This window comes from Rhinopithecus bieti, unplaced genomic scaffold, assembly GCF_001698545.2.
Source record: "Rhinopithecus bieti isolate Rb0 unplaced genomic scaffold, ASM169854v2 scaffold_14455, whole genome shotgun sequence".
Lineage (NCBI taxonomy): Eukaryota > Metazoa > Chordata > Mammalia > Primates > Cercopithecidae > Rhinopithecus > Rhinopithecus bieti.
In genome coordinates, this window is record NW_016807905.1 from 847,553 (window position 1) to 871,815 (window position 24,263).

Genomic DNA, 24,263 nt, shown 5'->3' on the forward strand with positions numbered 1-24,263 from the left:
TGACATGGACACAGCTCAGAAAAGAGCTGTGCCAAACGCTCTTGGTACAGATGGGGAGACTGAAACTAGAGCAGGGCTTGGCTGGCCCCGACCCACACACAGCAGAGTTGGGATGAGAGAATAAGGGTCCTGCCTCTAGGTCCTAGGCTTCTCCCCATTGCTCAAGATGGGCCCCTTTGGTGAAAAATGCCCCCAAGTTGGCACTTATGGATGGCCTGAGTGAAGAAGTGCCAACCAGGTTTCGATCACTGGCTCAGAGGATTTGAGGCTAGGTGATAGGCAGGGTAGACTTGGAGCTCATCTGAAGGTTTGTCCACCACTCGTTCATTCAGCCGACCAGCTAGCCATCCGTCCGTCCATCCATCCATCCATCCATCCATCCATCCATCCATCCATCCATGCATGCATCCATCCATCTCCCCTCCCATCCAGCCTCCCATCCATCCATTTATCCATCTACCTTCCAATCCAACTGCTCCTCTATCCATCCATCCACTCACCTTCCCATTTAGCCTCCTATTCGTCCATCCATCCACCCTCCCATCTGACTTTTTACCCATCCATTATTCTATCCACCCACCCACCCATCCATTCTTTCATCCATCCGTCCATCCATCCATCCATCCATCATCCATCCATCCATCCATCCATCCACTCATGCATCCATCCATCCATTCTCTCATCCATCCATCCATCCATCCATCCATCCATCCATCCATCCATCTTCCCCCCTTCTTCCTTCCTTCCCTTCCTCCTTCCCTTCCTCTTTCCCTTTTCTCCTCCTTGCTTTTCATTCATCCACCCTACATTTATTGGTGCCTGCTACATGCCAGTGCCAGGTGACATGCTCGGGTTTATCTTCCTGTGTCTGATTTCCAGACACTTCCAGTGCTACTGATTCCCATCATGGTTAAATCAGTGGCTTGAGATAGCTGCCCATGTTCAAATCCCAACCTGGCTTCTGGTTAGCCATGTGGCTTCAGGCAAGTCATTTCATCTCCTTGAGCCTCAGTTTCTTCATCAGTAACTTGAGGATGTTCTATTATGGCTTTGAGGATTAAACCAGCACTCAGGATGGTGACCCATCCATAAGAAGCCCCCAGGTCCAGTTAGCTCTTATTACAGTTGCATTATTCTATCTCCTCTCCATGCACAGATCCAGCTGTCCCTCCTCATCTCTCACAAGGAACACCCTTCCCTGACTCCCACCCTTCTCTCTTCCATCCCATTCCTGTCCTGCCCATCCTTGACCTCCTCTGACCATCTCTCACTGTTACTGACAGCCCTGCAGTGGCTGGATTCTTGATGCCAACAGGAAAGTCTCCAAGCTCCGAGGCTTGGCATTTAAGGCTGCCTGTGACCTGACCTCAGCTGATTCCTCCTGGAGCATGCAGAGGGAACAGAGCTGTCTCTGTGCCTCAGGCTCCTCATCTGCGAAGTGGGACTGTTATAGTATTCACTCACGGGTCATCTGGGGATGAAACCAGACAATCCTTGTAAAGTTCTGAGAAGAGTGCCTGGCACCTGGAAAACAAGTAGCAACGTGCAGCCAGGTCTTTGCACGGCTCTTCCCTCTTCCTGGAACATTCGCTCTCCTCCAAACGTACCTGGCAAACCCGTGCCATCCTTCATACACAGGACAGCGCCTCCGCATGTGGCGGCAGGGCCCGGTACTGCATGGGCCACACTGGGCGCTGCCTCAGTCTCACTCTGCCACTTGCCCAAGAGCTCCTCAGGGTCAGGGACAGTGTCTGCTTCATCATGGTGAGTCCTGCAGCTGCAGAGAGTAGACGTGAGAGCAGTTAACCTCTGATGAGCGCTTACTGTGTGCTGGATGCTAGGTCAGATGCTTAGCATTCCTTAGTGCACTTAACTTCACAGCCCCCGGGATGGGTGGGTATTATCACCCTGTTCTACATATAAGGAAACTGAAGCTCAGAGAAATGGAATCAGCCAACTTCTAAGTGGCAGAAGCAGGATTTGAACCAGACCCCTCTGACTCAAAGATGTCACTGCTATGCCAGAAAGTTCTTGCTGTATTTATTGCACGCTTACTAAGTGCCAGACGTTGTTCTAAGTGCTCTAGGTACGTCATGTCATCAGCTTCTTGAATCAGCCCTGCTTTTCAGGAACTGTCTTCACCTTCATTATACAGTTGAGGAAACTGAGGCATAGAGAAGTTAAGTGATATGCGCAAGGCCCCACAGCTAGGTAATGACAAGGTCAAAGTTTGAACCTAGTACCCACCCCTGCCTCTGGACCCCAGTCTCCGAACTCCGCCCTTACGGTGAGGAATCAAGCAAGACTGAAGGAAGCCCCTTGCAGCCCTGGAGGGCTGAGAGTGCATGGCAGGGGGGCAGGGGCGGAGTGGAGGGTTGGTGGTGGGTCTGGATCTGTTTTCTAATCTCAGCAGCCCAGTGTGACTCCCTCGCCTCTGTGTACCTTGGGGGTGAGTCACTTCCCAGGGAATCTGGATGTCCTTCCAGCCGTCCCCCACTATGTCCTTCCAGCTCCAGACAAAGGTGCCTTTTGGAAGCTAAGCCCAGGTGATCTCCCCGGCGCCAGGGCTGCCCTAATCCTCTCAAGGTGGCCAGGAAGGACCCAGGGGACAGGCTGGCCTGAGGACTGAGAATGGGCACAGAGCCTTGGGTGACTGGCACCACATTCATGTGTGCACCGCACTCTACAGTTTATAGTGTGCATTGGTTCTGTCCTCTTGGGAGTGGGGAAAGGCACAGTTGCCCTCTTTGCATTGTATTCCATTTAAAACGGTAATATATTTGTATCACAAACATTTTTATCACACTTACTAAGTGCCAGGCAATGGGGAACCACAAAGACTTTAAACAGGGAAGACCCAGGAGCTGAGTTACTCAGATGAGTAGCATCATTTTGAAATGTCCTTTCTAGTTTCCCCATTTTACAGGGGTGCAGACTGAGGCACAGAGAAAGAAAATCATTGTCACAAGTTTATGCTCCTAGCAGACCAGGCAAAACTTACCCCTACTCAGTGCCTGCTTTCATCAAGGGGAAACGAAAGGGGGCTGCTGTTTACGGAAATCCGAGGCTCCAGGGACATTCCACGCATTTCCGATGTAATTCTCAAAACCCTCCTGGGAAAGTGTGATTATGCCCCTTTTGCAGGTGGCCCAGCAGAGGCCGGGGAGAAGTGATTGCTGAGGCTGAAAGGGCAGGTGGATGTGGGAACGCAGGAGTGTGTGACTCTTGGAGTCCCTATTTCCCATTCCAGGAACCCCTCCAGCCTGCAGGTAATGAGGTGGTCTGGGCTGAAGCTACTTCCTCATGCCCTCATGGCCCTCCAGACTTGCTGCCATGTGGGACCCAGGATGGTAAGGATGCAAATGCCACTCGCTGAGCCCAGCTGTGTGCAAGACCCTGTTCCCAGAGCTCTGCAGGTCAGGCTGGTTCCAATCACCCTCTTACAACCAAGGAAACAGCGAGAACCGGCAGCAGAAGTCAAGCCCAGCAGCCAGCTCCAGAGCCTGTGCTCTTAATGGTTCCATCAGTGCACACACTGCAGATGGGGAAACTGAGTTCCAAGGCGGGGTTGGCTCAGTGGCACAGAAGAAGTGAGGGGTGACATTGGCCGAGCTTGGCAGGACCTATATCAAAGACGCCTGGCTTCAGAGCCCCCACTGCCACCAGGGAGGAAGGAGGAGACATCTCCTTGGGGAGTCGGGGGCGAAGCACGTTTATTCTCGGTTTGACTTGAAAGCAGGCCTTGGTGGAGAGAGAAATGTTTCCCTGCCTCTCAGAATTAGCAGACAGGCAGGGTTGGCGCAGGGAGGAGGTGGCATTGATTAAACATGGAGGTAGGGCCTGGGTGGGGGCTGTGGGGTGGGAAGCAAGGAGGCCTCAGGGAGCACTCAGTCCATTGGAGAGCAAAAGATGAGTTAATTCATTCATTCACTTGTTCATTTGTTACACTGGCATCTATGCCTATGCTGGCCTAGGAGTGGGGCACATAGCTGGTTCGCCTGGAGAAAGAACACCTCACTATGGGCCCCAGGGGTCTCTGGATGGGCCAGAGGGAGTGTGGGGCTGGGGGAAGCTTCCTACAACTGTTGACCTTTTGACCCTTAGAATCTGGAGAGGGTTTTGTAGACAGCAGAGATTGCACGTGCAAAGGCCTAGAGGCAGGGAAGCCAGAGGGTGATGAGGAGGGGATGGAAGGAATGAGCAGCTCTGTGTGAAGAGAAGACTGGGATGTGTGTATGGAAGGCCTTGGATGCCAAGTGAAGTGGTCTGGGCTGTGTCCCAGCAGGTTTTGGAGGGTGCAACTGGGAAAAGGCAGGTGGAACATTCTGGGGTAGTGGAAATGTTCTATATTGTGATAGGAGTGTGGGCTGCATGACGGTAAAAAATGGTCAAAACTCAGCAAATGAACATTTAAGTTTTGCGCATTTCACTGTATTTAAAGATATAAAGAAAGAATCCGAATGGCATGCAGGGTGAAGTGTTTAGTGGTAGTATACTGATGTCTGCAACTTTCAAATGCATAGAAAATAAAAGATGGACAAACAGATGGATGCAAATGTGACAAGAATGTAAATGGTGGGTATCGTTGGTGGGAACAACGTGGCAACCACGTGTGTCCACTGTACAATTCCTTCAACTTTGCTGTAGGTGTGAACATTTCATGAGGAAATGGTTGGGAAAAACCTTGTTGTATCTCGTACATAGTAAACACTCAATAAACAGCAGCTATTGTTATTACTTTGGGACTATTATTTCAGACCCCTAAGAAATGAGTGAGGAATGTTTTTCTGATAAAAAAAAAAAAATGCGTATTCATGCACCAGTCCCAAGTTTGAGGAGCTGGATTCATATTCGTCTCCCTTAGTCCTAAAATCAGCCCTGTGAGGCTGGTATTAAACTCACTTACCAGATGGAAAGAATGTGATGCTCAGAGGAGGGAAGTGGCTGGCCCAAGGTCCTACAGTGAGTTGGGGGCTGAGCAGGGTTTGGACCTGGGTCATCCTGGTGCTGAGTCCAGCCTGGGCACCTCCTGTCTACCCAGATCATCTGGAATGGCTAGTGCCTGCTTAGAGTTAGAAACTAGATGCATCTGGGGGTGCTTCCAGTTCCCCAAGCTTGGGGCCTAGCTGGGGTCTCCGGGAACGTGTTCAGCCCAAGGGTTGATAAAACCCAGCTCATGTGACACCATCTGGGGCTGAGTGCAGGTCTTGGAACTAGCCACAAACCACAAACCCTTGTGGTTTTGGGGCTCAATGCCCAATTTGCAGAGCAAATCTGAATTCCGGTCTCTTGTAATTACATGGTATTTCCCTCTCTGGGGTCCGGGCTCAGGCTCAGGCTGCTATATAAGTCTGATCTGTGACCAGACTCAGCCAAAAGCAGAGGGGCTGGGGAACGGGACCTATCAAGACTCAGCGGCAGGGACCTCCTGGGGGTAAGGAGGCGCCCCTTCTCTACTCAGTGTCCGGCAGGGGAGGCAGAGGCCTGGGAAGGTAATAAGGAGAGAGTCCCAGCCTGGAGATCCACCAGGATGGCCCCTCTCCAAGTTCAGGTGTCTTGTCTGTAGCATGGGCCTAGTCAGGAGAGTCTCTTGGGAATCAGCAGAAAGGCCTGGGTCATGCCAATTACATGCGTGAGCAGAGCTGCCTCCATCTTTCCCAGGGATAATGGGTACCGAGGGTCCTTGCTACCTCCTGGAGACTCCTCAGCTGTTTGCTGATGCCAGAAATCCTTCCATTGGTGCCCATCTTTTTAACTGAAAGGGATGATTCCTTTTTGAACACAGCTCTCTAGAAAATGAGGTTGGGATGAGGTGCGGAAGCCAGAAAAAAAAATTCTTGCACATAACCTTTATATTCTAGTGTAAATGAATGCCTCTAATATTCTTCTGGGAGCAGATAGGAGTGGGGAAAGAATCTGGGGACTCTGTGAAGTCCAAGAGAAATGAAGACAGAAAAAAGAGGAGAAGGTACCTAAACAGAGGTGGCTGAAATCAACAATTTTTTGGCTCAGATGAGAGGCCATGCCCTGTGCTGATTCTCTGAGGCTTGTGGGTGTGTAGCTGGGGCTGATGGAGTGAAAGAAGTGGGTGAGGGCATGAAAAGAGCAAAAGGAAGCTTCCCAGAGGCTATGCAGCTCATTCCAAAATGCATGTTTCACCTCACCAATCTCATAACATTCCTCAACCACTTCTTAGGTGTCTGAAATAATAGTCCCAAAATAGTAACAATAGCTGCTTTTTATTGAGTGTCTACTATGTATGAGATACAGCTTGTTTGTGATTTGGGAGCAGAGGTTCAAAAAGGTAAAGTCTCTTTCCTAAGCATTAGGACCCAGATATCTCTGACTCAGAGTCGTTAATATTAATCACATGGTGTAGAACTGACTCCTACAAAGAGATGGGAAGAGTGTTGGTGAGCTGGATGGGTGGAAGGGTGGCTAGATGAATGTGTTGATGAGTAGATAAACTGATGGAAAGATGAATGGATGGATGGGTGGATGGATGTTTGGATGGATGGATGGATGGATGGATGGATGGATGGATGGATGGGAGGATATATGGCTTGCCAGCTGTTTGGATGACAGATGGATGATAGATATATGGAAAGATGGATGGATGGTTGGATGGGTGGACAGATGAATAAATGGAGGGAGGAGAATGAGTAGATGAGTGAATGGATGGGTGGATGGATGGATGGGTGGTTGGATGGATGGTTAGTTGGATGGATGGATATATGGCTTGCTGGGTGTTTGCATGACAGATGGATAATAGATAGATGGAAAGATAGTAGGTTGAACATATGAATGGATAAAAGAATAAGAAGGGGGAGAATGAATAGAGGAATAGATGAGTGAGCGAATAGTTAGGTGGATGCCGGAGAGAGTTCCTCAGAGCCTACCTACTCCCAGTTTGGTGTTTTGGTTGGAATCCCCATTACCCATCTACCTGATGCTCAATTTGTCAATCCCATCGTAGGAGTTAATTAGACATCCATTCTCTGAAACAGTATGTTTAATGGGTCTGCTTTATGTCACAAGATTCATTTCCATCTGAAAAACTCAAAAGGTGGTATCTGGAATTCTGGACCATGCCTTACTGTGTGACTTTGGCTGGCTTCCCCCTTCTCTGGGTCCCAGGGTCCTGAGATAACTCTTGGCTAGGGCTGCCTAGTGCCACCTGCCAGCCAGGATGGTGGCGCCTAGCCACATCCGCATCTGCACTTTCTCCTCCTCAGGGAAGCAGTGCCAGCATGTGGACGGCGTGGTGTGTGGCTGCACTGTCTGTGGCGGCTGTGTGTGGCACCCGCCAAGAGACAAACACGGTCCTCAGGGTGACCAAAGATGTGCTGAGCAGTGGTGAGTCCAGCCTCGAAGGGGTGAGGGTTGGCACGGGGCAAGCAGGGCAGCTCTGCCAACTCTGAAATACCCAGGGACCTCCTCCTCCTGGCAGAGTCCACGTCGGGTGGCTGGGTGAATTCTACTCTCTGGGCCTTAGCTTCCCCTTTTTCTTTTGGCTACCATTTCCTGAGCACCTACTATGTGCCAAGCACCATACTGGTGACTTTATGCTTATTCTTTAGAGGCAATAGAGAACAGTGATTAAGGGCCCTGGATCAGCCTTTGTGGGGTTCAAATCCTGACTGTGTGACTTTAAGTTCGTAACTTGAGTTCCCTGAGCCTCAGTTTCTTTATCTGTAAAATAGGTGTAATTATGGTCTCTATCTCAGAGAGCTGATACGAGAATAAAATGAAATGACCTTTGAAAACTTAGCACAGCTCCTGGGACTTAGAAGTCCCTCAAAAGTAGGAGCTATGATTATTCCTGCTTCCAATTCTTAGGAGCTCGCTTTTGTCATCTGGCATGTGAGGACATACTTTCATACTTTCTCCCTCAACACTCATCCCAGGCTATCACGAGCTTTAAAAAATGAGATTATTTCCTATCTAAGTGATCTCTGAGCACCTCACAGGCCTCAGTCTTTCAGTCCACCAGATGGGGACACTTCTGGCCTTGGCTATTTCCCAGGAATCAGTTGCGATAATACATAAGAAAGTTTTTTGTTGTTGTTGTTGTTTTTTTGTTTTTTGAGATGGGGTTTCACTCTTGTTGCCCAGGCTGGAGCGCAGTGGTACGATCTCGGCTCACTGCAACCTCTGCCTCCCTGCTTCAAGTGATTCTCCTACCTCAGCCTCCTGAATAGCTGGGATTACAGGTGCCCTCCACCACACCTGGCTAATTTTGTATTTTAGTAGAGATGGGGTTTCACCATCTTGGCCAGGCTGGTCTTGAACTCCTGACCTCATGATCCACCCGCCTCGATCTCTCAAAGTGCTGGGATTACAGGTATGAGCTGCTGCGCCTGGCCTGAAGTTGATTTTTTAAAGTTGTAAAGAGCAGAGCACTTAGAAGGGAGGGCGATGAAGAAAATCCATGAAGGGCTGGCTGGCTGATGTCCAGATCTAGTTAAAGTGAGACCAGACAAAACCCAGCAGAAAATGAGCTGGCCAGGATGCCAGGGCTAGATCAGCCTGGAGAAGTCTTCCTGTTCAGCCTCTGCACTTCGCTGGTGGGAAAAGTGAGGCCCACGGAACTGAGCAACACTGCGAGGTGCTGCCTGGGGGCTGGAAGTGGAAAGAAGGGAGGAACCCTGGACTGATGCCCTTGTCTCTCTGCAGCCATTTTGGGCACCCTGCAGCGAAGCAATACTCTCCACTCAGCCCTGAGAGAGGTGCCCTTGGGTAAAGCCCGTGGTGATGGTGATGGGCCTCTCCTGGGCGGTCTGCTTGGTGGAAGCGGAAGTGGAGGTGGTGGGGGAGGTGGTGTCCTGGGGGGACTGCTTGGTGGTGGGGGTGGAAGGGGTGGCAGTGGCAGCAGTGGTGGAGGGCTGCTGGGTGGTAGTGGTGGGGGGTTGCTGGGTGGCAGTGTTGGGGGGCTGTTGGGTGGCAGTGGTGGTGGTCTTCTGGGTGGTGGCCAACACCATTACAATGACTACAGACGCACTGAATTACCCCGAGGTGTTGGTGGTATTCCCTACAATGACTTCCCTGTCCAAGGACCCCCCCCAGTATATACCAACGGCAAACAGCTTGGTGATTATTACGAGTATGGTCACATTGGGACCAAAGACAACACTGCTCAGCTGGGGGTCCAATACCGATACGGTGAGATCCCTGAGACCGATGAAAGCATCAGGGACCTCCAAAAGAGCGGCTATCGCAGTGCCGAGAATGCATATGGCAGCCACAGGGGCCTCAGGCGATACAGGTCAGCTGAGGGGGCGGCACCTGTGGGCAGGCTTCACCGGCGAGAGCTGCGGCCTGGAGAAATCCCACCTGGAGTCGCCACTGGGGCGCTGGGCCCAGGTGGTTTGCTGGGCACTGGAGGCATGCTGGCAGCCGATGGCATCCTGGTAGGCCAAGGTGGCCTGCTCGGTGGAGGCAGTCTCCTTGGTGACGGAGGACTTCTTGGAGGAGGGGGTGTCCTGGGCGTGCTCGGCGAGGGTGGCATCCTCAGCACCGTGCAAGGCATCACAGGGTAAGGAGGGGACAGGTTCTCTCCAGAAAGCCCCCATGCACCTCCAAACGGGGATGATCACTCCCTGAACCTGGAGTTGTGGGAGGGAAGGTCTTCAGAGCCCCACACACTTCAGGGCTTGGCCTCAGGATTGGACGTCTTAAGAGCCCCAAGTTACATGGTTTGGGTCTTGGCATGAAACAGTCCTAAGTTTGAGACCCAGTTCAACTTTTCATGTTTGTGTGTCACTTTGGGCCATTGATATCATCTCTCTGAGTCTCAGTTTCCTCATCTGTAGAATGGTCATAGTAATACAGTGTAGTGGAAAAGACCCAGAGGATTTTAAAACTACACATATATATCATAAGTTCTGTTATGCTCAGCCTGCTCCTCATAGTCAACATTTAATTTAACAACTATTTAGACCTCCTACTATGTGCAGGGTACTGTGTTGGCACTGGGGACATGACCCAATGGTAAACCAAGAAAAGATACATTCCCTGTCTCCATGGAGCTTTCAGGCTGATGGGGTACGTGGGCATTGATAAGAAGCCTAAAAATAAACATACAGTTTCGACAGTGGCAAGAAGTTCATGGAGAAATAAGAATCTCTATAACAGGGCAGCTCACCTACCTAGGGAGGTCAAGGGAGGCTTCCTGGAGGAAGAGGACCTTAAGTTGAAATCTGAAAAATGTATAGGAGGGAATTAAGCAAGAGGAACTTACATGTATAGGAGGGAACCAGGCAAGAGGGGCAGGGATGAGCAGAGGGAGGGAATGGCATCTTGACATGCAGAAAAGATTCCAAGGAAATATATGGAATGCACACAGCGGGCCTCTGGGCATTGGGATTACGGGTCGTGGCATTTTTGCCTTAATTTTTCTGTTTTCCACATTCTGTCCGTGAACTGCGGGTGTCTAGTGTCTTTAGAATCAGGAGGAACAGATGGGGAGCAGAGAAAAGGGGTGTAGGGGAGGGTGCTCGGTGAGCGGGTGGTAGTTCTTCTCACAGCTCTGTGTCCCGAGCAGGCTGCGAATCGTGGAGCTGACCCTCCCTAAAGTGTCTGTGCGGCTCCTGCCCGGCGTGGGTGTCTACCTGAGTTTGTACACCTGTGTGGCCATCAACGGGAAGAGGTGTGTGCCCTTAGCCCTAGAGGGGTCCCACCACTCTATGGCCCAGCCTCTGTATCCGTAACACAGAGGCTAGGAAGACCTAAACTTTTGCCGGCGCATGCCCACAGACTTGGACCAGAGGCCATCTGTCAGCTGTGAAAACAGCCTAGCGCAGTGGTTAAGATCTGGGAGGCTGGGCCAGGTGTGGTGGCTTATGCCTGTCATCCCAGCACTTTGGGAAGCTGAGGCAGGTGGATCACCTAAGGTCAGGAATTCGAGACCAGCCTGGCCAACATGGTGAAACCCCGTCTGTACTAAAAATACAAAAATGGGATGCGCATGGTGGCAGGTGCCCTGTAGTTGCAGCTACTTGGGCGGCTGAGGCAGGAGAATTGCTTGAATCCAGGAGGCGGAGGTTGCAGTGAGCCGAGACCTCGCCATTACACTCCAGCCTGGGCAAGAAGAGAGAAACTCCATCTCAAAATAACTAAATAAATAAGTAAATCTGGGAGGCTGGAGTCAGATGATAGCTTGGGTTCAAATCCTGACTCTCTCATAAGCTGTGTGACCTTGGGCCAGTTCCCCAGTGTCACCTCAGTGTCTTCACTGGCAATACGATAATGAGGTCACCCCCTTTTCCAGGTGACCGTGGCTGTAAGTGGGGAAAGGCAAGCAAAATGCCTCCTGGAATATGGCCTTCCATGCACTAGGTGCTGACTAGAGGACCTCAGAGGGTGGGCTTCTGTGTGGACTTATCCCTGTGGGATGAGGTCGTGTTCACCAAGCTAGGCGATTGGGGGTCACCTTGGAAACCAGAGTGTGTGCTGAGCCCCGTGCCCAGGCTTTGAAGCTCATGGGCTGAGGGGCAGATAGACTTGTTCACATGTGACTTGAGGGACCAGGGAAGACTTCTGGTTTGGGTTCCTTACAGATGAACAAGTTTCGTAACAGACGGCAGGAACAGCAAGGACAGGCCTGGGTACGGGAGGGCTCCTGGCGGCTGGGGGGTGACTCAAGGTCTCCCTGGCCCCTTGGCCTTCTCCAGTCTCATTGGCTTCCTGGACATCGCAGTGGAAGTGAACATCACGGCCAAGGTCCGGTTGACCATGGAACGCATGGGTTATCCTCGGCTGGTCATTGAGCGATGTGACACCCTCCTAGGGGGCATCAAAGTCAAGCTGCTGCGAGGGTGAGTGCCAGTCAGCAGTGGAGTGCCTTGGGGGTTGCTGGAGTGGTCTGTCTTTGGCACACAACATGCCATTCACCTACCCACAGGCACTGGGGTGGGCAGGACGATGTTGCTGTGGGGTGGTGAGTACTCACGCTGAGCCAGCTGCACGGTCACCTCTGTCCCTGACCTGGTACATGCCTGATGGGAATTCATGGGCTGCACCTCCAAACCCAGGATGGGGCCTTCGACCAGCCCGGAAAAGATGTCATTGTGACACACATTCTTTCCAGCTTTGAAAAGGCTTCGATCTGAATGGTCAGGGGCATGCCCGAGACTCACACCTCAGTCCCACGGTTCCTTGCTTTGTGATTTTGGGTAGCTCTGTTGCCCTCTCTGAGCTCCAGTTTCTTCATCTGTGAAATGGGGTAATTCTTTTTCCTTCGGGAATTGAGATAATGAATGGAAAACAGTGCATCAGCTGGGGCCTCTTGAGAGCTGATGTACATACGTCCAACAGGGGTTGTGTGTGCATTGGTGCCCCAGATTGCAGGAGCATTTCCCTCTTGGTTCTGCCGAATTCAACCCTGGTGAGGGGATGAGAGTTTTCCTATGACACGCTCCTTACGAAATGTCCAAGTCTCCACCCTCTGGCAAAGTGGTGTCAAGTGTCCGTGTACTGGCCAGCATGCTGTCCCCCGGTGGTGGTCCTGGATGAGGACACCCTCAGAGCGGAGTCTCTTTCTCTCCACTCCCTGCCCTCTTCTTTGGCTTCTCTCTTGGAGGCCTCCGACCCCGCTTCTTCCTCTCCATTATTATCCATCTTCTGACCCAGTACCCCCAGCCCTTCAAACTCATTGTGCAACTTGAACCCCAAACCTTCTGATTCTTATGGGCTTCTCGGAGGCTTTACTTCTGCTTCAGAGAGAATGAAGGCAAAGAAAATCAGTTCCCAGGGCCCAGGCAAGGAGAGGAGGGTGAGGGAAACCATGGAAACCTCACAGATTTTTAAATTCACATTTTCACTAGGAAGTATATACTTGGTAATACATGGTTCACAAACATAAAGTGACAAAAAGTACAGAGCACAGGGCTTCCTCCTATCCCGCCTCCTTCTGCCTGCCTCCCACCAAGCTCACCAGTTATTCATCTCTCAACTCTCCTTCCAATTTCTTTGTACACATGAAACAAATATGAACCTAGAGTCTCATCTCTCCCCCTCCTTTTATGCAAAGGGGCACATACTATAAATACTGTTTTATACTTGGCTTTTTTTCATTTACCCTATTGGGAGAATTTTCTGCATCTAAACGTTGAGAGCTTCCTTGTTTAACTTTTTACAGCTGCGTAATATTCCATTGCCTGGATGAGCCATCGCTTATTTGGCCGGTCCTCTATTGTTGGATATAATTTGTCTAATCTTGTGCCCTGACAAGTAAGGTCACAATGATTAACCTTTTACATATGTCATTTCACAGGAGGGTTGATGAACCTGTTGGATAATTTCCCGGAAGAGGAAAAGAGTTTGTGCCCTGAATGTACATAAAGCAAAGTCCAACTATCCCCTCGACACACACACACACACACACACACACACACACACACACAAAAGCACGCATGCATACACACACATATATATTCTTAAGGCCCCTATCATCTAAGGAGAGGTGGAACCAGGATAAGCCCCTCAAGGTGAATCCACTTAAAAGGGAGAAATGCATAATTAGCTTTGGGAGAAACATTCTAATTCGGGCTTTATCTCAAGAAATTCTTTGCTTTGCTGAATTGGCGCAGCACTGAACAATCAGCCACAACCTCAGAAGCGGGGACCCAGGCAGTGTTCGGAGGTGAGAGGCGGAAAGCAGTTCTCAAGAGGTTCAGCTGTCAGGGACACTTTGGTGTAGGATGGTCATGCTTCCTTCATCTCCTTATCACTGCAGGCCCCTGGAAACAAATTCTTAGACCAAAAATCTGTCTGTCCATCTATATGTCTTGTCTATCATTGATTTTCCTCCTTAACTAACAGCTTGGGAGGGTTAGTTAAGAGCTGGGCGCAGTTGTGTGCACCTGTAGTCCCAGATACTCAGGAGGCTGAGGCAGGAGGATTTCTCGAGCCCAGGAGTTCAAGGCTGCAGTGAGCAGAGATTCTACCACTACACTCCAGCCTGGGCAACAAACTGAGACTCTGTCTCAAAAAAAAAGAGAGCTGCGTGGGTTACTTCTGTGGACCTCGGCCTCCTTGTCTGTAAAATGGATCACCTCTCCCAATTTTTTTAGCACCAACTATCCATCCTCTCTTGTGGACCACATGAGTGCATTTTATTGGCCAGTATTTCTCCTTCCCTTCCTTCCATAAACATTTATTGAGCACCTACTATGTACTAGATACTGAGTTAGATGCTTACATAAATAAACACATTCATTTTCGCTTGGCGAGGACAATACAAGGTTGCAGCAAATGGCCCATTTGAAGGTCAGATCAGTAGGTGGGACTGACTTTTGCAGTTGAAAATCAGCAACATTACAGCCTGGGCCTGACCCATTGTAAAGGTCCAGACACTTCGTTTATCGAATGAATAAATGCATGAATTCATGAAAAGTCCAACGATTTGCCTGGGTGGCCTGTCTAGTCAGTCCAAGGTGAATGTACTCTGTCCTCCCAGCTTTCAGAACAATTTGCCAGCACTCCGAGGTTCTCACTGTTCAGAGCCTGGACGAGTGACCCGCAGGGTGGACAGCCTTGGTGAGGCCTGCATGGCTGCAAGCCTTGACCTCCTCCCGCTCCTGTCTCCTTAGGCTTCTCCCCAACCTCGTGGACAATTTAGTGAACCGAGTCCTGGCCGGCGTCCTCCCTGACTTGGTAAGAAGCTGTCCCAGGATGGGAGCAAGGGGCACAGGCTTTCCCCAGACCAAGGGGCCATAGTCCAGCCTCCATTCCTGGGGGCCTGCAGGTAACCCAGAGGGACAGAGAGAGCCAGGGCCTGGGGCATATTTTTGGAGGGTCTGGGAAAGACCCTGAGGAATACGAAGGGGCAGATTAGTGAAGGGCTAAGGAGAGGGAGCTTGAGAATTGCATCGTTCCAGGTTTGAATCCCGGCTTGGGCACTTCCTAACTGGGTGACACGTTGCATCACCTTTCTGAACCTCAATTTTCCCATCTGTAAGTGGGAATTAGAGACAGCCTTCCCCACAGGGCTGTGGCGAGGACAGTGCCTGGCACAGAGCAAGCAGTCGGTAAATTTTAGCTATCGTTACTCTTGCATCCCCAGCTCCCTTGCTCTGACTCCCTGCAATGTCACCAAGGCTTTGTGCTGTTTCTTCCCTGCAGCTCTGCCCCATCGTGGATGTGGTACTGGGTCTTGTCAACGACCAGCTGGGCCTCGTGGATTGTAAGTCATTCCTGCTTTGCTTCACTGGCCAACATCTACAAGTGCAGCCCTGGGGAAGGCACTAAGGACCGGGTCCTTTCTGGGAGGAGGGCTCAACGTGGTGGGAGCCACAGACCTGCCCTTAGTTAGGCCCTGGAAGTGACATGTGGCTAATGCCACAAGGGAGGTGCCACCTGGCTTTCACTCTTGCTCCTAAACACCCCCCTGAGTACCAGAAAGAGGAGCTTCCACCGGGGTCTGGGAGGTAATGCTCTGTCCTGGGAGTCAGAAAGCTGGGTTTGAGCCCCAGCTCTGCCCCGGCCGCTGTGTGAACTTGGAGAGACTCTTCCCAGTTTTCTCATCTCTCAAATCTCTCAATTCACAGAGGGGTTGGAGAGTGACTAGTAGGAGACACACTGTGGAGACTGACCAGGGCCTTAGAACCAGGCTCCACCACCATCTCAGACCCTGGATTTCTGAGTCACATTCCTGAAAGCAAGCCCACCCTGTATGGCTGTGCCATTTGTGCAGTGCACCATTCCAGGGACCTCCTTTCACATGGATTACAGTGGAATGGCAGTGCCTTGAGTTGTGCAGTGCACAGCCTCCACAGCCACACAGGGCAGCCCTCTCTGATAGTGCTCCCATTTCTCTGGGACTCTAGGCAGTTTGAGAATGGCTTTCCAAGACAGGAAAATCTCCTTCCCTTTGTGGCCAGAGATGAGGAAGGAAAAGCCCAGAAGCTGGAACTGTTCATTACACAGTCAAGGAAATGACAGATTCAACTAAGCACTGCATTGTGGAACCCCTAAATTCCTTCCCTGGTGCACAGCACTTCAGAGTTTACAAAGCTTATCAACATCCAAGATATCATTGCACCTCCCTCCCCCTGCCAACATAGTCCCAGAGGTTACAGTAAACCCATTTTATAGAGGAGGCAACTGAGGTTCAAAGAAGTGCAATGACTTGCTTGGGTTCACACAGCAAGGAAGAGGCAGAACTGGGATTTAAACCCAGAATTTTTGCTCTTTTCATGGTGTCTGGAGCTGGAGCCTGGGCCTAACTTGTCCACCCCCAGCCCCAGTGTACAAAGAGGGAAGGCATCTGGATGGTGAGGGGACCTCCCAGTGACCCTCTCCTTTGCCCGCAGCTCTGATTCCTCTGGGGATATTGGGAAGCGTCCAATACACCTTCTCCAGCCTCCCGCTTGTGACCGGGGAATTCCTGGAGCTGGACCTCAACGTGAGTGTCTGGGGTTCAGGGCAAAGTGTGGTGGCCCTCCTCCCAAAGGCAGGAGTATCAGCGAGGCCCTCCCAGGGCTTCTGCTGAATGCCTGGGAAGCAACACTTGACAGGACCCTTTCTGATTAAAAGAAGGCCTTCTCAGAGCTGTGTTAGAAAACATAATCATAGCCAGCATTCCAAATGCTTACTGTGTGCCAGGCACGTTCTGCATGCTTTGTGACGATTAACTCAGCCTATCCTCACAGCAACCATATGAGGGAGGCACTTCTTATTGAGGAAACTGAGGCATAGAGAGGTTAAATCCCTTGCCCAAGGTCACACAGCTAATAAATGTGGACCTGGGATCTGAACCCAGGTAATCAAACTACTAGGTGCTAAAAGAGCTGCTGCTATGGGACTGGGTGTGCTGGAGGAATAAATGTGGCCAGAGGTATGCTAGTAAGCATTTAACCATCAGCTCTCCATGATTTTTTTAAAAAAGTCCTGATTTGTAGCATTGCCCAGTTTCCATGGTATCAAAACTTCCACCATGGACAGCTTCAAGTTACCAACGTGATGTCAGTGAATGCAGAATTGGGAAGAGATGTGTGAAATCTGACCTGGTGAGCTGGTATAAGCTGGCTTCTCCAGCACTGGCCCGCATCCGGCCCCTAATTTTGTATGGGGCACACACACATATGTACTTTCCCTAGGCTTCACGGACACAGACGCCTCCATACTTGCTCCAGCAGATACAGAGATGCAGGTGCACGTCCGTGCCCCCGTGTATACAGGCGCACCTGTGCATGCATATATATTTCCAGCCCCTGTGCATGCACACCTAATATATTCATAAACATACATCTGTTCAAGAGAGATTCATTGGTCACCCACTGTATGCCAGCCTCTGAGCTGAGTGCTGGAGGTACAGTGATGAACAAGACAAAGTATCTGCCCTGATGGAGATTAGAATGTTTCAGAGAGGACAGACCATTAAAAAAAATCACTGAAACAAATATACAGTTCTAAATCATGAGCACAGTGATCAAGGATCCGAGGCTATCAGAGCTTAAAGCAGGGGATATGTGGTCCACCCAGGGAGGTCAAGGAGGGCTTCCTGGAGGAGGTGACATTTCAACTGAGAGCTGCCAGATGAGTGGAACTTAATAAGAGAAGAATGTGGGGAAGGAAATATCCTGTGGGAAGGCCCCATGGTTGGGGTGGTGGTGCTGCGGGGAGACTGACAAGGCCCTGGTGGCTGTACAGAGGGAAGGTGAGAGGTAGAGTGGCTTGGAGGCTGGAGAGGTCTCATGGAGCAGATCACCCAGCACCTTATAGGCTGTGGAGAGGAGTCTGGTCTTTGGAGGGTAGATATACATTGTGCAGATGCATACACATGCTAGTTCATCACTGCAGGGCTGAGTTTGGAGAGGATCTGTCATACCGTGGCTGTAATTGTAAGTGACCATGAAACAGGAACTGCAAAATGTTCCATTGCATCATAAACGGGAGGAGAGTTGGGACCATACATCAAAGAGCCACTCAGACTCAGTGGGTTTAACCAAAAATGGCTGCCTGGAGGCAGATTCAGGGCCTCACTCCAGCCTTCAGTTCCCTTCTTTCCATCTTCTCCCTCCGCATGACCCCTTTCTTCTCTTCTCCCCCAGACGCTGGTTGGGGAAGCTGGAGGAGGGCTCATCGACTACCCACTGGGGCGGCCAGCTGTGTCTCCCAAACCGATGCCAGAGCTGCCTCCCATGGGTGACAACACCAAGTCCCAGCTGGCCATGTCTGCCGACTTCCTGGGCTCAGTGCTGACTCTGCTGCAGAAGCAATGTGCTCTAGACCTGGACGTCACCAATGGCATGGTGAGTCACAGCCCCACCGGGGGGAGGTGGGTGGGGAGCACACAGCTGCCAGTGACCCTTCTCAATCCCCACACTTGGGGAATTTGCTGTGAAGTGAGAACTGTAGATGGTCCACCCCTTGACTCACCTCCAGCTCATGGGTGTGCATTAGTTATGTCAGTGCTGGCCAAAGTGTGGTGCTTGGGAGGATTTCAGGTGGTCCACAGACCAAATCTCACGATGAGAAAGTTGCTCCCTATTCAATTTTATTTAATTTTATTTCAATTGTTTTTTAAAAGCGTAACATATATTCACATATATGTACCTCAATATAAATGTTTAGAATGTTTTCATTTGCTAAACACTAATACATAAGTAACAAAATGATACATAACAAAATATCACCCTTAGGCATGCTCCAGAGTCATTTTCTTTCCAAACTTTCTCTTTCAAAAACTTTCAAGCTTTCAGAAAAGTTGCAAAATGCTACAACTGATGGACATATATCCTTCACTTAGATCCACTAGTTAAAATTTTGCCACAGTTGCTTCATATCTACCTATGTGTCCACTCACCCTCCTACCCACCCACTCCTCCATCCATCAACCCACGTATCCACCCACCCATTCATCCACCCATACTTCTATCTATTTATCCTTCCACCCACCCTTCCATTCATTCATATATCCATCTATGTATCCACCAATCCCTCTATCTATCCATCCATCCACCCACCCACCCATCCACCCATTCACCAATCAAACCACCCACCCATTCATGCACCAATTCATCCATCTATCCATCAATCTGTTTATCCATCCATCCACCTATCCACTCACTCACCCACCCATCCACCATCAATTCATTCATCCATCCACTCATCAACCCACCCATCCATCCATCAACCCATCCATCTATCATCTATCCACCTATCCACTCACACACCCACCCATTTACTCATCAACTCATCCATCCATCTACTCATCAATCCACCCACCCTATCCTCAACCCATCCTCTATCCATCCATCACCTATCACTCATCCACCCACCCATCCACCATCAACCATCATCCATCTACCTCTCAACACCCATCCATCCATCAACCCACCATTATCCATCCCTACATGTCCCTCACCACCCCCCATTTACCATCACCCACTCATCATTTCACCTACCTATCTATCTATCCATTTATCTATCCATCCACCCAACCATCCGCCCATCTATCCACCCATTTATTCATTCCTTCATCCATTCATCTATCCATCCATCCATCCACCAATCCATCCATCCATTTATATACCCATCCACCCACTCACCCATTACCAATCTATCTATCTGTCTTTCTCTCTGTCTGCCTGTCTGTCTGTCTACCCATCTATCCTATCTGTTGTTGAGCAATTTGAGTTTTCGGAGACATCATGACATTTCATTCCATAAACTTCACTGTGTATCTCCTAAGAAGAAGACATTCTCCACAAAACCATCATACAAATGATGCCAACATTTGCTTCCATTAAAAGAAAGTCTCCACTTGGTGTCCGTATATAGTTAGCCCTCTCTTGCACTTGTCATTGTCCCCTTTTTAACTAAGAGAGAACAGAGCTCATGCCCAAAGCTCTCCACAGACAATGATATCCATGCAGAAGGTAATGGTATTGTTTTGTTTTTATTGTATTTGGTTTTACAGTGGCCCTCTCTTTGTGTCAAGTGTACTGGCTTCCCATTTTGAGTATTTGAGGTCTTAAGAAGTAAGCCAATTTAAAGAAGATGCTAAGTAAATAATAGTACAGGTGGTTCAAGGATGTGGCAGGGGTCATGAATTCAGTGGACCCTGCGTTATGCAAATGGACTTGATGCTGCTCTCCTTGTTTTAATAAGGAATAATATATATTTTTTGAGACAGAGGCTTGCTCTGTCACCCAGGCTGTAGTGCAGTGTCGCAATGTCGGCTCACTGCAATCTCCATCTCCTGGGTTCAAGCAATTCTCCTGCCTCAGCCTCCTGAGTAGCTGGGATTCCAGGCATGTGCCATCATGCCCAGCTAACTTTTGTATTTTTAGTAGAGGTGGGGTTTTCACCATGTTGGCCAGGCTGGTCTCGAACTCCTGACCTCAAGTGATCCACCCACCTTGGCCTCCCAAAGTGCTGGGATTATAGGCATGAGCCACTGTTCTCAGCCAAGAATAACATTTTTAGAGGAGAAACATTCAGGTTTTGCCTGCTGTTCTTTGAGACACTCTTTGGTTAGCTTAAGTCAGCCCAGGCCACTTAATCACAAACCAGCTACGATGATCTATGTATGCGATGATGGCTGGATAGGCAGGACCTCCCCAAGGGTCTTTAAGAGAGAGAAGATGCCCTGCTCGGTGTCGTAAAGCAAGTAGGAGGAGTTTAATCACTGTATTAGCAATTTCTGTCTGTACCGATAGCCTCCAGGACTCACATGGCCCTTCTTCTTGTCCTGTAGTTTGAAGAGCTTCCTCCACTTACCACAGCCACACTGGGAGCCCTGATCCCCAAGGTATGTAAGGTGGGCAGTTCCCATTGCCTTCAGCCTCATTCTCTATCTTGTTGTTTGAGAAACTGGATTGGAAGGGAAGATGCTCAGTGCTTGGGAGTGCAGTGACAGTGATAAGGGCTTGCAGGCTAGACTACCATGGGTGGGGAGGGGGACACAGAGGGTTGAGGTGGAAAGACCCTGAATTCTATGGGTGGTGCAGCCTGCATAGGCCTAATCCTAGCCTGGCCACTTCCCTTGCTGTGTGACTTTGGGGAAGAGTATTAACATCTCTGAGCCTTAGCTTCCTCATCTGCCAAAAAAGGCTGCTGATACCTATTCCATAGGTTATCACAGGAAGGTAAATGAGATAATGCATATAAAGGTGTCAACACGGGCCAGGCACACTCAGGTGCACAGTAACTTAGAGGGAAGAGCCAGCCCTTTGAAACAGGCAGACATGAGTCAGCACATCCCAGTCATATGACCTTAGGCACACAATTCCTCTCTCTGAACCTCAGTTTTCTCATCTGGAAAAACAAGGTAACCATGTTCACTTCAGAGGGTGGCTGTGGACCTGGAGTCTGCACCAAGGCAAGGAACAGGCATTTGATCAACGTGAACTATTATTACTGTTGTTAATAATTACAAATTATTTCTTCTAAAAAAAGAGCAAGTGTGCTTTTGTCTAATTAGTGACCATATAGAGTTGGAACAAAGGCCTTTTCCACCCCAGTTCTGGTCCCATGTCTGGTTCTGGGCCTATTACCTTGCACCTGGAAGCAAAGTGCTCTGTACCTAATAAGTGTCATGCAGGTGCGAAGGACAGCTGCAATCTATAGCCTTTTTAGACGTTTTTCACCTCTTTTCTGCCTGCCCTGTTTAGTCCTGGGTGGAATTCAAAGGCTCTAGGGGAAGACCAAACTCAACACGTGCTCACTATTGCCCTCATGTGGCTGCAAATTGAACACCAGACTCATCATTCTCTAAGGTGGTAACAGTGGCAGCTCCAGCTAGCGGGTGGACCCCTCAATCCACTGGACCTTTTACTCAATGGGTCACTTCCTATGTGTACTGCACTTTACAGCTTATGAAATTGTTTTTTAGAGTATACGTTTTCTTTCTTTTTTTGAGACAGAGTCTTGTTGTGTTGCCCAGGCTGGAATGCAGTGGCACAATCTTGGCTCTCTGCAAACTCCACCTCCTGGGTTCAAGCAATTCCCCTGCCTCAGCCTCCTGAGTAGCTGGGATTACAGGTGCTCACCATCATGCCTGGCTAATTTTGCATTTTGAGTAGAGACAGGGTTTCGCCATGTTGGCCAGGCTGGTCTCGAACTCCTGACCTCAAGTGATCTGCCCACCTCAGCCTCCCAAAGTGCTGGGAGTACAGGCATGAGCCACAGCGCCCAGTCAGAATATACTTCTTCATTTGGTTCTAATTGTTCCCTCTATCCACAGGACCAGAGAGGAGGAGCACACCATTTACAGATGGGGAAACAGAGGCTCAGAGGGGTCACATGATGAGGCGGTAGCAGAGCTGGGGTAGAAGAGGGACTCAGTCCTCAGTGGTGCTGGGCCTGCAGCAGGGGGAATTCAGGCTGGACAGAGCAATGTGTCCTGGAGACCTGGGCTGCACAGAGTCACCAGGGGAGGGGACTTCTTTCTATTTCTTTTGAAAGCAATATTGTGGTTTTGCCCATTTCTCTATGGTCAGTTCACATATTTAAGAAGTGTATTCCTTGAAGTATGTATTTTTGATAAGTCAACTATTTGGCAAATGTGGCAAACTGCCATTTTGTGAATTGTCCCTTTAGTAAATTAGTTTTCAGGGAATCAAACTGCAGCAAACAAGCTCAAGTCCCTCCAGCAGTCTAGGCCCAGGGGCAGCCAGTCCCTTGCCTGGGACCTCCCTGTGGGATTCCCCAGGCGTGGACTCCTCATTTCAGGAACAGTGTTCAGAGGCAGTGGGAGGGCCTGGGCTCCGAGCCCACAGACGTGCACTGGAATCTTCACTTTCCTCCTGGCCTTGGACAATTTCCTTGGCATTTCCCTCTGAGGCCCCATTTTCTCATCTGTAATGTGGAGGAAAAAAATTACCCCATGGGTTGTTGCAATAACTGAATGAAATTAAGAATGTCCATTCAGCACCTGGCCGGCATCCCTGGGAGACCCCATTTCACTCAGTACCAAGTTTGGAGCATTTCCAGGTGTGAGGCATTGAGCCTGAGTTTTGCCGGCATGATCACAGTTATTTCTCATAGTGACCCCATGTGCAAGGCTCAGAGAGGGCAGTTCCTTGTCCAGTTCTCACAGTGGCTTGGCCTGTGGTTTGTTCGCTGAACCCAAGCAACATGAGACCCTGGTGCTCTGTGTTTAGAGGTTGGCTGATAACCCCCTGGGTACCTCCTATGCTAAGGGCCCCGCCCACCTGGCCTGGTGCCTGCCCACAGGTGTTCCAGCAGTACCCCGAGTCCTGCCCACTTATCATCAGGATCCAGGTGCCGAACCCACCATCTGTGACGCTGCAGAAGGACAAGGCGCTGGTGAAGGTGTTGGCCACTGCCGAGGTCATGGTCTCCCTGCCCAGCGACGTGGAGACTACCATCTGCCTCATTGACGTGGTGAGTGTCTGGAGGTACTGGTGGCCCCAAACTGGGCCTCAAGACAGGACCACATGGTCTCCCGGAGCCCAAAGACCCCTTCAAATCCCCTCTATTTCCACCTTTATGACTATGGGCCCAACTTTGGGGCCAGAGGCGCTAACCCAAATCTAGCCTTTACCACTTCCAGCTATGTGACTTTGGGCAAGTCACTCTCTGTCTCTGGACTGGAATCTTAACTCTCTTGCCAGCCTTGCACAATTTCCTTGCCATTTCCCTCTGAGCCCCAGTTTTCTCATTTGTAACATGGAGAAAAAATACCACATGATGATTGAATGAAATTAAGACTGATTTTCTCCTCTGCCACAGAGGGATGGCAGTAAGGCCATCTGAGTAAGATGCTCAGAGCAGTGCCTGACATACCTGAAAGGCTGCTAAAGTGTTAGCTCATATTATTCTCACAGGTTATATATACCCCAGTGTGTGGCCAAGCCAGTCTTGGTCATTCATTCGGCAATATTTATTGAGCACCTACTATGTGTTATGCTTTCTACTTGACGCTGGGGAAAGGGTAAACGAGACATATGGTGCCTTCTCTCTTGTCCCTGGTACCTAGCAGGGGACAGATACAAATACAACAATTTTCACAATTATTTCATAGAAAGGGATCCTCTTAAAATGTGAACCATGGCTGGGCATAGTGGCTCACACTTGTAAACCCAGCTCTTTCAGAGGCTGAGGTGGGTGGATCACTTGAGGCCAGGAGTTTGAGACCAGCCTGTCAACATGGTGAAACTCTGTCTCTACTAAAAATACAAAAATTAGCCGGACCATGGTGGCACACGCCTGTAATCCTGGCTACTCAGGAGGTTGAGGTAGGAAAATCACTTGAACACGGGAGGCGGAGGCTGCAGTGAGCCGAGACTTCA

General features: G+C 49.9%; 1 protein-coding gene across 1 annotated transcript in view; it reads left to right on the forward strand.

Moving 5' to 3' along the window:
* The first annotated feature begins 7,241 nt into the window (after nucleotides 1-7,241).
* BPIFB4 (BPI fold containing family B member 4) overlaps nucleotides 7,242-24,263 on the forward strand; it is a 30,142-nt gene continuing 13,120 nt past the window's right edge. Inside the window, exons 1-11 of the mRNA XM_017884097.1 lie at nucleotides 7,242-7,356; nucleotides 8,677-8,739; nucleotides 9,016-9,535; nucleotides 10,544-10,648; nucleotides 11,673-11,816; nucleotides 14,592-14,655; nucleotides 15,124-15,184; nucleotides 16,314-16,405; nucleotides 18,054-18,254; nucleotides 20,705-20,758; nucleotides 23,185-23,355. Of these exons, the coding sequence (XP_017739586.1) occupies nucleotides 7,251-7,356; nucleotides 8,677-8,739; nucleotides 9,016-9,535; nucleotides 10,544-10,648; nucleotides 11,673-11,816; nucleotides 14,592-14,655; nucleotides 15,124-15,184; nucleotides 16,314-16,405; nucleotides 18,054-18,254; nucleotides 20,705-20,758; nucleotides 23,185-23,355 (1,581 nt within the window). The 5' untranslated portion in view covers nucleotides 7,242-7,250. The remainder of the gene's footprint in view (nucleotides 7,357-8,676; nucleotides 8,740-9,015; nucleotides 9,536-10,543; nucleotides 10,649-11,672; nucleotides 11,817-14,591; nucleotides 14,656-15,123; nucleotides 15,185-16,313; nucleotides 16,406-18,053; nucleotides 18,255-20,704; nucleotides 20,759-23,184; nucleotides 23,356-24,263) is intronic.